Genomic DNA, 13,344 nt, shown 5'->3' with positions numbered 1-13,344 from the left:
TATGGGTACTCACAAAGGAGTAATGAGTGATGAAGCGGATTGTAACTTGATGGAATTGTAGTTTAGGATTCACGGAATTCCAATGGTAAGGGGAAGGGTGTTATTGTAAATTTAGCTTTGACATGAGTCTTTCTTTATTCTATGCATACTCGTTGTCGCTCTTTACATATAAAAAGCGCAGTCCGGACCTCACAGCTCATTCGATTCCAAGACATTTCGTCTATTCTTCTTCCACACCACCCCACCCTTCCTAGACCCACTTGCGCAGTCTTTCCATAAGCACCTTGCTGCAAGATGAAGATCACACTCGCTTTTAGTATCATTACTCTTTTGGCTTCTACCGGTAAGTGCCTGAATATGACACCTTTGGCTGCGATATGTTACTGAACCAAACCTCACCCAGCCGTCACTGCCATTCCCGTACCAATGACTTCGGAGGCTGCTGCACCTGCACCTGCCCCTTCTCCAACTCCCGCTCCTGCACCTGCCCCCGCTCCCGTAGAAGACTGCAGTGAAGATTGTGGCGAATCAACTCCAGGAACCACCGAGGCGGCTGCTGTACCTGCTCCTGCTCCTGCGGCACCTGACTCTGGTAGCTCCGGTGGCGATACCAGTGACACAGGTAGTACCCCCGCTCCCGCTCCCGCTCCTGCCCCAGAGGCCCCTGCTCCCGCACCAGCACCAGCACCCGCCCCGGAGGCACCGGCTTCAGCTCCTGAATCGCCTGCTCCAGCTTCTCCTCCCTCCTCCCCACCTGCATCGGAAGGGTGTACCGGTGAAGACTGTGCATCCTCTTCTCCCTCTCCGTCTTACGGATGTGAAGGTGAAGGATGTGAATCCCCTTCTACCCCTGAACTTCCTTGCGATGAATTCGGAAACATCATTGGGGGTGGCGGGGGCGGAAAGCCCAGTGGTCACGGTGGTGCTTCTCCCATCGGGGGAGGAGGCGGTAGCCCTGGTGGTGGTGGCCATGGAGGAGGAGGTGGTGATCATGGAGGTGGCGGTGGTGGTGGTGCCCCTTGTTAATCGTTCTCATTTCCGTACAACCTAGAATCTTGGACATTGCAACAACTCCTTTGTTTCGACATTGCCTTATACTCGTACCTTCACATCAATCCCTTTGCGTCTGTTAGTAAAATCTTGGACAATATTAATTTTGCCCATAATTATCTTCTGTGTAATGCATTTCGGATCTCAACGATGTTGGATCAATGACAGATTGCAGAGAAAAAGAACTTGATTGGTTAATCTGGTCAGAACATTGGTCAGAGGATTGAGAGGGAGATGCTGAACTTCGGTCAGACTAGCCGATCAGGAGCGGACATATCAAATGAATCGTATGAAGGATGCCTCATGATTGACAGGAAGATAATAACCGATCTCGTCCCTTACCCTTATGTCAATAGCCATCTTCGATCACCCAAGGGGATCAAGATTACAATTGTAATCATGCTTCAAGGAGGTGAAAGGTCAGGCAGTTCATGGAGCGATCTACAACCTTGGTGGACAAGTCAATTCGGTAACGAGATGGCATCACCGAGATTTCTAGGGTATCTTGTCGAAACATCAGGCCTGGTGTCGACAACAATCCTCACCAATACTCTTCTATCCATTTGTCTGACTCTCGAGATCTCATTCAGCGCATTCAGCCATTCTTTCATTTCATTGACATCACAACAATCTCCATCATTGTGTTGTTCGACATGCGATTATCGGCAACTATCTTCCTTATGGCTTTTGCTACTTCTGGTAAGCCTTTTCCTGCCCATTTTTAGAGAGGTAGATCTGATGAATTCCGCGAACTAGCCTTTGCTGCGCCTGTCGCACAAGGTCCAGGAACCAACATCAACACGAACACTGTACCTCCGATTGTAAGCGGCGGTACAGCTATCAGTCAAGGTCAGATCCCTTCTTCAGTGAGTATCAATGGACCAAACGCCTCTCAAAGTCCTGGTGGTCTCGGGAGCATGGGCGACGCCGCTGGCTCAGTTAGTCCTGGTAGCTTTGCCGGTGCTACCGCCCTGGAAACAGTAGGTGGTGCCAAGCCCTGATCACCATTGGAAGCTGGTGTCTTTGGAGGGCAAGGCAATGCCAACACACGAGATTTACCTCCTTCGGCATCTTCGGATCGGGTCATTCCAAGTGCTTCTTTGTCCATAGGCTCCCTTTAGCTAGTACATCCATTGGAGCTCCTCTTTCCCCGCACACTGTCCAGACTTGAGCCGGTAAAGTGTATCCCCCCGTATAACCCAGTGGATTTGTCGTTGTGAATAGCCGGTGACTCCGGAACATGTAACTTACAAGAGCTGGTGGAGTGGAGGAGGTAGATAAGGCGAGATATGACACAACGATCCTTGGACAATTCTCGTGCATCATGATCATGCTCGATCCTCGCGATACCTTCTGCATATCTCCGACTCGATCTCTATATGCTAAGTGATATGACAACCGTCTCTGGTGACAAAGATGTGGAAGTATCAGTGATGTATTGTGGTAAACAAATGAGCAATTAACGCGCCATTCGTTCGTGCTCAAGTGAAACAAGCTGAATTTGTGCTCGCAGTTATAATTGTTCTGGAAACTCATTAAAAGCAGAATTTAAACCGAAAGTGGAAGTCTCGGAAGATCGTGGTACCATGGAATGGTTGATTAAGGGTTTCGGAGTATTGAAAATTTGATCTTATCTAGGTAAGCTTTCGCGCTAAATCCTCGATCAATGGTTACTCGTATACCAATGGTTGAATGACAAAATAAACAAAGATAAACACGATAATCTTCCTTATTCGGACCATTGCGATGATCAACTCACATACATTGTATACAGAGCCAAACAACAGGAGCACTTCGTCAAGTGGAAAGTTTCGGCTTGTCTTTCGATCAAACGCACTAGTATGTCTTGTTTGGTTCCACTAGTCGGACTCGCTCGGTCGTTATAAGTTATTCCTGCTCATTGCGTCAAACGATGGAAGAACAAGGACGACTGACCACTGCGCATAAGGATCTTTGCAAGAGACGATACTAGTCAGCCCATTGTTAATTAGTGCCCCACCATGATCTCTCAATTAGTGCGCTAACAACTTTGGGTCCCGACAAAACAACAGAGTAAACAAGGTTCCATCAAAGAAGAGGAATTGTTCGAGAAAGGTATGGTGCGAATCTTGAACATCGATGGTGTCATTGTTTGCCATTCCAAGATTGGGTTGTTGACTCCCAATAAGAAAGGTATAAGAACCCCTCGTTTCGTCTTGGAAAATAAATCCCCTTCTCACCTCAAAAACAACAAGCAGCCAACGTAAATCCAGCATCAACAACCCTTAGTAGACATTCAGCTTTGGTCTTCGGTCAAATACACTATCAGTCAGCTTTCAGTATGCACTTCACCGCTTTTGTAGCTTCCCTTGCTGCCATCTCCGGTAAGTACACACGACGGATTGTCTATAATGTTGTGATGACCTCTCGCTTACTATCCTCCATCTTTCTTAGGCACCCAAGCCGCTTCTCTCTTCGGTAGCTTGTTCCACCACAATTCTACATCTTCTGGTGTCAATGCTACCGCTACTGCTTCCGCTCGATTCCCCACGTACACTGGAGGACAGTTCAACCTCACCCAAGTCCTTGAAGAGCATAACATCGATCTTTCCAACCTCCGAGACTTGAATGTTACTCAACTGCTAGGAGAGTTTGGTATCACTCTTCCTTCTAACATCGACCTTGAGTCTATCATCGATGACTTGGAAACGAAGTTCAACTCCACTGGTGGGGGCAACAGCTTCCAAGGCGGCAATTTCATCCATCAAAACTCCACAAGCAATGATGACAAGAAACTCTCTGGAGGATTCTTTAGCGGTCTCTTCGGACACCATGGTCATCATAATAACAAGACTTCCAGTGCTGTTACTAGCACTAGAATCAGAACCAGGACCAGCACCAGTGCTAGTGCCACCTCATCGGCTGCCTCAGACTTCGAGCCCTCGTTCACATCTAGTATCTCGTTCTCAGTTCCTACCCCAAGCTTCAGTGCTAGTGATGTTGAGAGCTTCTCCATCTCCTCGGCAAGTGCGAGCGAGAGTGACTCCTCTGTGCTCCCATCCGCCAGTGTTAGCGCTTCGACCTCCTTCGGTGACTTCATAGGAATCGGTAGTGAAATCCTCCCTTCTATTACCTCTTCATTCGCATTACCTTCCGTTTCCGCCTCAAGCGCCAGTGCTGCTGCCTCTTTTATCTCTACTGTAACAGACGATGATGCTGGTGTCCCTGGTCCTACTGGTACCGATGATGATCTCTTGGACTTGGACGCCACCGTCACCGCCGACCTTCTCGGTGCCGAGATCACCGCTGATGTCAACCTTGACCTCTAAGCTGGATCAAAAATAGTAAGGGTTGTTATATACCCGGCTTAGGAGAGAAGGTATAGCTTATGGTCTATAATTATTGTATCTTTTCTTCTTGCTGTTCATTGCTTCTTTCTTCAATCTGTTATTCGGCTAGCTGTTTATTTAATACGGAAATTTGGACAATAATAATGAACAATCTCTGTAGCGATTCTTGAGTTCCTTAATTTTCTAAGAGAAGAAATGTATCTATATCCGTGTTCAATCGAAAGGTCCCTGTACGCATGTGTCGGTCCGAGACTCCAAGTCAGTGGCAGCATGCGATAACTCCCCAAGCCAAAAAGCCTGATGTAATGACACCTCCGTATTGTTGTGACCCTTATGAAACATCGTCATATCTTCTCTTCGACTCGCCTCATCAAAAGCCACGAAAGAGGTACAGTATATAATGCAGCTATGCATCTAATGGTAGAATATTCGGCGTAGGCGAGATCAAGACCTGTGAGTGCTTTGAAGCAACCATGCTTACCGGTAATCATTCATTCATTGTGATCTCACAACGACAATGCCGACAACACAACTTGGGAATTTAAGCTCTCAGACTTACTGTACTTACTGTAATCACCGCCACCACCAATTCATGGGATTTGGTAATCCTTTATTTTCAATTGAGATTTCGATTGGACGTTTCTAATATTATCTGTTTCCTTTCCAATGAGAATCCTTCCAAATATAGTCAACGCAAATGATGCCCATATACTTCATGCAACGATCAAAATTCGACCTGAATGATCGCCAACTGGCGCAACATACAGTTCAATCTAAATTTGACTCGGAACATTTAATCGAAAACTCACCAACAAAGCTGGAGATACTGTAGCCAAAACCAGAAAAGCATAGAATGTCGACCTTGTCGCACGGACATGAAGATGTGGATCAATGAGACTTATGATATTACTTCATTTGTCTCATGTAGATGTGTAGACCTTCTCCCGATCTTCGGCTGGAGAATCGTAATGATTGATGTGGATGGAGCTGAGCAGTAAGGTATAAATACCTGGAGAAATGTGGACAGCGGACTACTTTTTCCTCATGGAGAAATTCTCATCGCATCTATTACTCTTCATCGAATCTCACGACGAGACCAAAATAACTTGAATCCTCCCCAGTCTTTCGAACCAACTTTAAAATTTACAAGATGAAATTCCAAATTCCCTTGCTCGCCTCTTTAGCTCTTATTGCTGGTGAGTCCTTCCATGCCTCTGTGCCTCTATATGATCTGATTGCTGATCATTATCGACCCTATATATAGGTGTTCGAGCCGCTCCTGTACCTGGACTGCTTGCTAACATTCTGAGTCCTTTGCAACAACAACGTCCATCCGCCTGTCCCACTTCGAACGCCGCTCCTTCCCAGCCCACTGCCACTGGTGGCGGACTTCTCGAGTCCAATACCGGTTCTTCACTCTCTTCCATCCTCAAGTCATTGAAGATCACTACTCCCGAGGGGCTCGATACGACTCTGAACGGTATTAAGCTCACTGGATTAGACGACTTGCAATTGAGTCAGTTCCTGCAATTCATTTTGCTTGGTCCTGGGGTACACATCCCAAGCGGACAAGATATCAATGATATAGTGAATCAAATTATCCTCGATCTCGATAACGAGCTTACAACAGGGAACGAGAATGGGAATGGTAAAGGAGGAATTTTAGGTAATATATTCAACAGTGGTGATGCTCCTGGAGCGCAAGTATCTCATCACGCTTTACAAGATATCGATGCGATCTTCACGGATGGTGCCTTCGAACGATTCCAAAGCACCTACAAAGCTACCCCGACTTCTAAATCGGGCAACCTACCTGCGATCGACCCAGGACCATTAGCAAATATCAAACCGAGTGCCACTATTGGCTTGTTACCCTCTGGCAGCGACAAGGGTGTACTTGGTTTGGCCAATGTAGATGTCTCTGCCGATGTGAATCTTGAGGGCGCTAAAATTACTTTGGGTCCTAAGATTCACCTCTAAAACAGCAGAACGGAAACCGTCTTGAGAATTCAACAATCCTCTCATCATCATGTGTAGTTTGTAGACCATTTTGAGATCGAAATCGAATTTAGTGAACAGACCTCCAGCTTGTATACTCTCTTTATGCTTGGACCTAAGTAGAGAAACAATCTCCATATCGCAATGTTACAAATTTGTACAGTACATACGTACACGCATGCAATTCCACATGCCAGCACTCCCAGCTCCCAGCTCGGTACTCGGGATTGACAAATGCATTGTATCCAGATTGAGCACAGCATATTAAAATACATATTAGCGTGTAGAGTCGTGACTACCAGCAGCGAAAAGATCGTGAAAGAAAGCAAAATTGTCATTATACCCCTAATCCGGGGATCGTTATTAACAGGAAGCATAGGAAATGAAACTAGAATATCCATGAATACCAAATCAAAGAAGTACTGCTGTACAAAACCATGGGAACATCGATCGTCCTTGGTACACAACAACCCCATATTATCTTACCAAATTCTCATTTACCCATACCTTGAATCAAGGTCGTTGAGACTCACTACCTCATCTCCAACGCTATACCCAACTTTCAATTATATCCAAATATCCTTGAATTCACACATAGTCCAACAAACCAATTCAATACTTGTTTCTTTGTTACCCAGCTTACAATCACGTCCTACCAATGCCATCACCTTTCAACCTATCCAATAACGCCTGTAACCTGTCTTCCACCGATTTACCCTGACCCGAAACGGAACTTGCGAAACTCTTACTTGACGGACTAAATCCAGCTGCTGAACCGCCAGTCGAAATGTAACTTTGGCCTCTGGAGTCAGTCTCATTGAACAACTGTCTTTGAGGGCCAGGACTGAGGTTTTCGACCATGTTACCCTTGTTATGATGTTGCTTCGCCTTGACTGGACTGATAGTCGGTCGTAGTGACATTTGTGCGGGTGAAGGGGCATCTTCGAATTGAGAATGTGCAGGAGACTGGATTTGACTTGATCTTCGTTGGACTCGTTCGGGTGTGGTAGGGATGGTAGCGGTGGCGGAATCTTGGAATGCGAAGGGAGACGTGTTGGAAGGTGGCCATTCCCTGCTGTCAGTGTTGGGGTGAGAGATGATATCGATTCGACCGTGAGATGCGTCAAGGTCACGAGACAGGTGATCAATGAGATCGGCTACATCGGCGTGGGAGGTGAAGTAGACCTAGGAACGTCAGACATGTCAGGATAAACTTCCAAATTTGGGCGAGCGAAGCGACATGTGTAATCCATAAAGGAAATAACATAGAGCTGGTAGCAATGTGGATGAAAAGGTGGTAGATGTCACTCACATCCGTAGGTGGTCTAGGTTTCTTGGGCCCATTCCTATCTCTATGCCTGAAGTTCAATCCTGCGGTACCATTACCCAGAGCTTTAGGCCATCCAGCACTATTGCCAGCAGCTTGGAAAACATCTTCATCTTCAGGTATGACTGAATTTCTCACACTCGAAGAGTAGCTAGTGGATCGAGAGTGTGGTGCCCCGGGAGTATCGAATGTATATTCTTCGCCATCGACTGAACCAGTAACTGAAGTTCGTAAGGCATCGACTATATTCCAAATCACTTGACCATCTGCGTATTCACTATTTGTAGAGTTGATCATCAGCACATTCGTTTCTCAAGACAGCGATCACTATAGTGGATATCCGATGGAAAATAACGAGACTCACGTAATTTCCACAGCCTGAGTCATCCTCCTCCTATCTAGCGATCCTCTGCCCAAGGCATCTTCCGAACCCCTCCTCGCATGCGGAACAACGACCTCATCATCATGACTGAACGTAGCCGAGGTCTTCTTTTCGGGACTCTCCAGCAATTCTTCATCATCATCATTCCTGTACATATCGATCAAACTTCCTCCAGTTGATGATCTCGCATGAGACTCGTCGTCTCCACCTCCGGTCGACGAATTACCTGGACTTGGGGTCAAGCTCGGTGCGGAAGACTTCTTATTGAGAGGGGTGCTATTCGGATGTAAGAATCCCAATCCATGTAATTCCCCTGCTCCCCTTCCAGTTGTTGGCACTTGGTTTTGAGAGTTCGACGGCGAAGGTGTGAAAGACGGGTTGGTAGGTGTGTTGGTACCATTAGAATCGACAGAGGCATTTGAGAAGGAGAAGTTCCGTCGATGGGCAGGAGGAGAGTTGGATACCAATTCATGATCTTCTTCACTCAATTTGAGGGGTTTACGTCGAATAGATTGTTTACGCTGTGGATTGATTCCAGGTCGCAGTGAGGAGGAATCTGGTGACTCTGGTATCTTCGGTGTGGTAGATGTGGTTTGGGGTGTAGATGGAATTATGTTAAGTCCTTCTGGTAAGATCATGGTTCGCCTGACGACCACTCTATCAGGTACATCAGCTGGTAGCGATTCCGTGACAGGTGCGGAAGGTGCCAATCCACTAATCGGTACAGGAGCTGATATAGGTGTAGGGGAAGGTTGAGCCCTGCGCGCTTTGGATAATGACCGGAATAAGCCTTTCTTCTCTTTCTCATGCTTGACCATTTTCTCATCCGATACAACAGGAGCTGCAGGTAGCGGTGAAGGTACAGCAGGCGCTGATGGAGCAGTACCAGCCATACCTTTCGCAGTCAACATCTCGTTCAGTTGTTCTTCGGTGAGACCTAAAGCTCTTCCAGCTTCGATGAATTTGTTTCGCGCATCTTCGTCAGATGAAGTAGGCGTATGTCGTGGCGGCTGTTTCGTTATAGCATCGATAGCAGGTAGCGGGCTCATAGCTCGATTTTGAGCAGCAATGGGGCTTTGAGATCTACCTTGTGCTTGTAGAGGTGGAGGAGAGACTTCTTTCGACCGCTTCATCTTGCTCATGACATGTTTGAGACCGCTCGAATGGCCAATACTGCTCGGCGGGGAAGGTACATCCTGTTGTGGAGCAGAGGTTGTTGAATGAGCCGCACGTTCAGGTGGCGGAGGAGATCTGAAAGCATCCAAGTTGGGTGGAGCTGAAGGAGGAGCTTCAGGATGATCTTCCGCTGTAAGGCTGATTGGATCTTCAAGTTTCTTGGCCACCGAAGCAGAAGCAGATCTTTGTAAACCACCTTGAGCCACTAGGACATTTTGTATTGGCGACAGCTTGCTCTGTTGCTGTTGCATTTGCTGTTGTTGCTGCTGCTGAAGCTGTTTATTCGGTGATAGCTTGCTTTGAACTGGCTGTTGAGGGGCCGGTGGGTAGGGTGTGACCTCGTTACCAGAAAAACTGGGCCCTTTACTTCTTAATCCTGTGAATTTCTTCCACTTCAAGCTCATCTTACTACCTGATCCACTCGACTTCTCCAGACTCTTAGCTAGTCCAGGTTCAACTTGGTTTTCAGGTGTCAAAGGAGTAGTCGGTACATTGGCAGTTGAAGATACAAGTTTTGGTGATGAAATAACCATTGGGCCACCTTTCTTGCTGAACTTCCTATCTAACTTGCTATTTGACACCGACGGGGTACGGTTTAGAGCCGCTGTGGCGGCTGCGATACGAGCTTCGAAGTCTTTTCGTATCTCTGGATCTTGTTCAAGTGGTAAACGGAAATGAGCTCGGTTCGATGGTTTACGAGGAAGATCGCCAGAAGGAGGTGTTTGAATATCGTCAGCATGTTCTGAAGGTGTTTCTGCGGGTAGTTGAGGTGGTGGAGGAGCAGGTCGAGTCGGTAGCATGACTGGATTAGATTTTGATCCGGAACGAGAAACCGAAGCACCAGTAATACTGCCGGTGAGAGGCGGCGTCATAATATGGGTATCCACAGAAGATGGTAGTGTGCTCTTGTCTTGCGAAGGGGTGGTATTTTGAGAGGGAGGTTGAGGTAGTTCTGCGGGTGGAAATCGCCAAGATGAAGGCGGGGGAGGACTGATCGGTCTAGCAAGGTCAGGAGACGTCGCGCGAAGTATGGGCGACATAGCTCTTTGAGTTGGCGAGAAAGCTTCCGCCGACATGGGCGGGGAATACTACACCAAGGGGGTCAGCAATCAGTCGTCAGTCTTGATTACATATTACTCACTGGCACGAATGCACTATCCTCGACGTCTCCTCTGAGTGCTTCTCGCTCTGCTTTCGCTTTCAAAACCAATCTCTCTTGCAACAACATCAACTCCTCCATGCCCATACCACTCATCTTTCGAAGCACCTCAGCTTCTTGTCCAGGTTCAAGCGAGACCATACTATCGGAACCGACATCATAGCCATTAGGAGAATCACCACTGAACACGCTTGCCCAGACGATCTCTCCGGGGACTGGCGCGTCTTCAGAGAAACTCGAGCTAATCGAGGTTGAAGATGTTTGGCGTCGAAGGGTAGTTGTTGGTGACTGGGGCGCATCATTCGCTTCTGGCGGGGTAGAGTTGGGAGACTCATCGATTGTACCTTGGGCCGATACGGATCTTTCGAACGGTTCTTGACCAGGTGCAAGATCCCAGCCCAAATTATGGTGCAATTGATGAATGGAATTCGACGATGTGGTACGCGAGTTGGCTACACTATGGCGACCGACGACTTGTTTCACTTCAGGGACGAACTCTTCGATCGATTGTGGATTAGATGAGTATTCATCACGATCCGAAGGGGTTTCCTCAGCTTCTTCTTCGATGATATCGGGTGTAGTAGGGTGGCTCGATAATGACGAAGACAGCCTTCGATTCATCGGGGCATCGCCTATAGTACCGGCTCTCCTTCTTGTGCCATTCGTAGATCCGCTTGAGCCGTCGTAATCCCCAGACAAAATGGATTTTGTAGGGGTGGCTTGCGCTTGATTGACAGATCTTGAACGTCCCAGGGACGTACTTCGTTCAGCTATCGCAGGCATACCTTTGATGGGAGAAGGGGTGTTATCTGGAGAGACAGCAGTGCGGATGGCGTCAAGAGGTGACTGATTACTGGGCGTAGCTGATCTGGATGATACACTAGATTGAGAATGGTGAGTCAATCTGATAGGTCGCGGCTGACCTGGAATGTAGACCGGCTGATTGGGAGCCACGGTCGAAGTCGATGAGTTGGATAATGTTGGTTGGTGGCGTACAGGCTGACTTCGGGTAGGTGTGAAAACTGGCATAGGTATAGGTGGAAGGGGTTCTTCCACGTGAGCGAGGAGGTTATGCGTTCTAGGTGAAGGAGGTAATTTTGATGGTGATGGGGGTTCAGTCGTTGTGCCAGTGAAAGTGCTATTGGTTGGTGACATTTGAAACGGGAATACGGATGATGTAGCAGATTGACAGGAATCTTCAGATCGAAGATCCGACGGTCGCCTTGCCCTGCCACTCTCGTTCTCAATGTCGTGTCGAGACACTCTCCTTGATTCTGGATCTAGCATTTCTTCTACATCTTCTGAGGTAGATTGCTCTCTCGCCCTTTCGGGTACAGCTTGAACAGTCATACTTCCTCTTTTGAGCTGACCCCCAATTTCTTGCAGAGCCAATGAGATTCGCTTTACCTGAGCAGGTGATAGCCCATCTAACCTAGATTGTCTCTTTCTCGTTCTTTGCTGTTTTCCAGAGGACATCTGGTCCTCAGCAGAGTTAGGTGTAGGAGGGTTCAGGTTGAGCGATGAGGAGGGTGAATGACCTTTCTTGTATATAGGCAATGACGACGATGAGATATCAGGTATGATACTCGAAGTTGGCGTAGCGGTTTTCTCAGAAGTAGTTGGACTTTCCGGTCGTTTCGTAGGTTGATAATATGCATTAGCTTTCTCGGGAGAGATTGCAGGTGGTAAAGGTATATTGTCTCTTGTGGGTGTATGTTCACTTTTTCTTGAAGAGATCGAACCTGAGCCAGAACCGTTTTTGAGATCTTTATGACTGAACGATTTCTTAACTTTCCTGATATACTCCGCTTCTCTCATACCTGATCCACCACTAAATCCATACGACTTGGTCTTAAACCCGGCATTGGCAGAAGTATCGGGTGAAGAGCCCACGCCAAACGTCTGGAACGATGAAAAGGAATTAGACGTCGGTGGTGGTGATGCAAGAAAGCCACCTGGAGTTGAAGGTGCATAACTTTGACCACCGTCATCGGAAGTAGACAAGACTGAGGGACTGGATGTAGACGTCGTGAGCAATGAAGGCGACGATGCTGATGATGGTAATCCTCCGACACGAGTTGGTTTATTGCTGACGCCTAATCCACTTCTGACCCAATTCTCATCCATTTGAGGTGGTCTTCCATCCCATTGATCCTCCAGAGCCGCATCCCTCATCTCCGCGAAGAGCAGCTCTTCCTCTTCCTCCGTTAACGCCGGTCCATGGTGTCTTGCTCGCTGTGATGCGAGAAGCGATCGGAGTGATTCTTCTGGAGCGGTAGAAAGCGAAGGGAGGAGGACTGAGAATCGTTGTGACAGCCTGAGGCAAGCAGGATATGACATACTATCAGCTCGTTTCTCATTTACAATTTACGCAGGAGTCGTGAGCGGAAACATCACTCACGAAGGAAGTATAAGTGAGCTCCTGATATCTACATCCAAACTTGGGGCTTTTCCCAACCCATTCATTGGAGTATTCCTCCCACTATCCTTGTCCTTTACTGCTCTTCCTCCGACATCCCCTGGACGTCCTTCGCGCTGATAGGTCTTCTCGCTTTGACCTTCGTTCTTATGACTTGATCCGGATGGTGTTCTTCTACCCGCAAGAGGATGCTTTTTCTCAGATGTCGAAGCGGTGCGTTTTCTGTTGGTTGATCGCGATGGTGATGCAGAATGTGGACGGGTGTAGGTTGAATCGGTCATTGAGGAGATGTTGCAGAACATTGAAAAGTATTAGGAGAAAGATATGATCAGTACAAAGTCGGTGTATATATATATACGAGATATGGCGTCAACAGAAGTATGCAGCGGTCTTCAGATGCGGTCGATAAGTTGATCTGTCATAACAAGTGTCGTGATGATGATCAAGGGAGAAGAATACTAAACTAACCTGAACAAACGGTCCATCCCCTTATGCTCACCACGG

The 13,344-nt window shown here is 47.4% G+C and overlaps 5 protein-coding genes across 5 annotated transcripts; 4 read left to right on the top strand and 1 right to left on the bottom strand.

Moving 5' to 3' along the window:
* Nucleotides 1-294: 294 nt before the first annotated feature.
* On the top strand, nt 295-1,026 carry I203_100250 (uncharacterized protein; the record flags this gene model as incomplete). Its single annotated transcript, XM_019149148.1, has 2 exons — nt 295-343; nt 404-1,026. The coding sequence occupies 2 exons, from the start codon at nt 295-297 to the stop codon at nt 1,024-1,026; spliced, it is 672 nt and encodes a 223-aa protein (XP_019001675.1).
* Nucleotides 1,027-1,703: 677 nt separating this feature from the next.
* On the top strand, nt 1,704-2,051 carry I203_100249 (uncharacterized protein; the record flags this gene model as incomplete). The annotated part of the gene is made up of 2 exons (XM_019149149.1): nt 1,704-1,749; nt 1,807-2,051. The coding sequence occupies 2 exons, from the start codon at nt 1,704-1,706 to the stop codon at nt 2,049-2,051; spliced, it is 291 nt and encodes a 96-aa protein (XP_019001676.1).
* A 1,319-nt stretch (nt 2,052-3,370) lies between these two features.
* On the top strand, nt 3,371-4,358 carry I203_100248 (uncharacterized protein; the record flags this gene model as incomplete). Its single annotated transcript, XM_019149150.1, has 2 exons — nt 3,371-3,413; nt 3,484-4,358. The coding sequence occupies 2 exons, from the start codon at nt 3,371-3,373 to the stop codon at nt 4,356-4,358; spliced, it is 918 nt and encodes a 305-aa protein (XP_019001677.1).
* Nucleotides 4,359-5,529: 1,171 nt separating this feature from the next.
* On the top strand, nt 5,530-6,359 carry I203_100247 (uncharacterized protein; the record flags this gene model as incomplete). Its single annotated transcript, XM_019149151.1, has 2 exons — nt 5,530-5,575; nt 5,644-6,359. 2 exons carry the CDS (start codon nt 5,530-5,532, stop codon nt 6,357-6,359), a joined length of 762 nt encoding a protein of 253 aa, XP_019001678.1.
* Nucleotides 6,360-7,022: 663 nt separating this feature from the next.
* I203_100246 (uncharacterized protein) lies at nt 7,023-13,121 on the bottom strand (the record flags this gene model as incomplete). The annotated part of the gene is made up of 5 exons (XM_019149152.1): nt 7,023-7,562; nt 7,690-7,981; nt 8,069-10,350; nt 10,404-12,738; nt 12,823-13,121. The coding sequence occupies 5 exons, from the start codon at nt 13,119-13,121 to the stop codon at nt 7,023-7,025; spliced, it is 5,748 nt and encodes a 1,915-aa protein (XP_019001679.1).
* Nucleotides 13,122-13,344: the final 223 nt, after the last annotated feature.

The sequence above is a fragment of the Kwoniella mangroviensis genome (assembly GCF_000507465.2).
Source record: "Kwoniella mangroviensis CBS 8507 chromosome 1 map unlocalized Ctg01, whole genome shotgun sequence".
NCBI classification, from domain to species: domain Eukaryota; kingdom Fungi; phylum Basidiomycota; class Tremellomycetes; order Tremellales; family Cryptococcaceae; genus Kwoniella; species Kwoniella mangrovensis.
The sequence above is the reverse complement of the archived record's forward strand: the minus strand, read 5'-3'. Positions and strand labels throughout refer to the sequence as shown.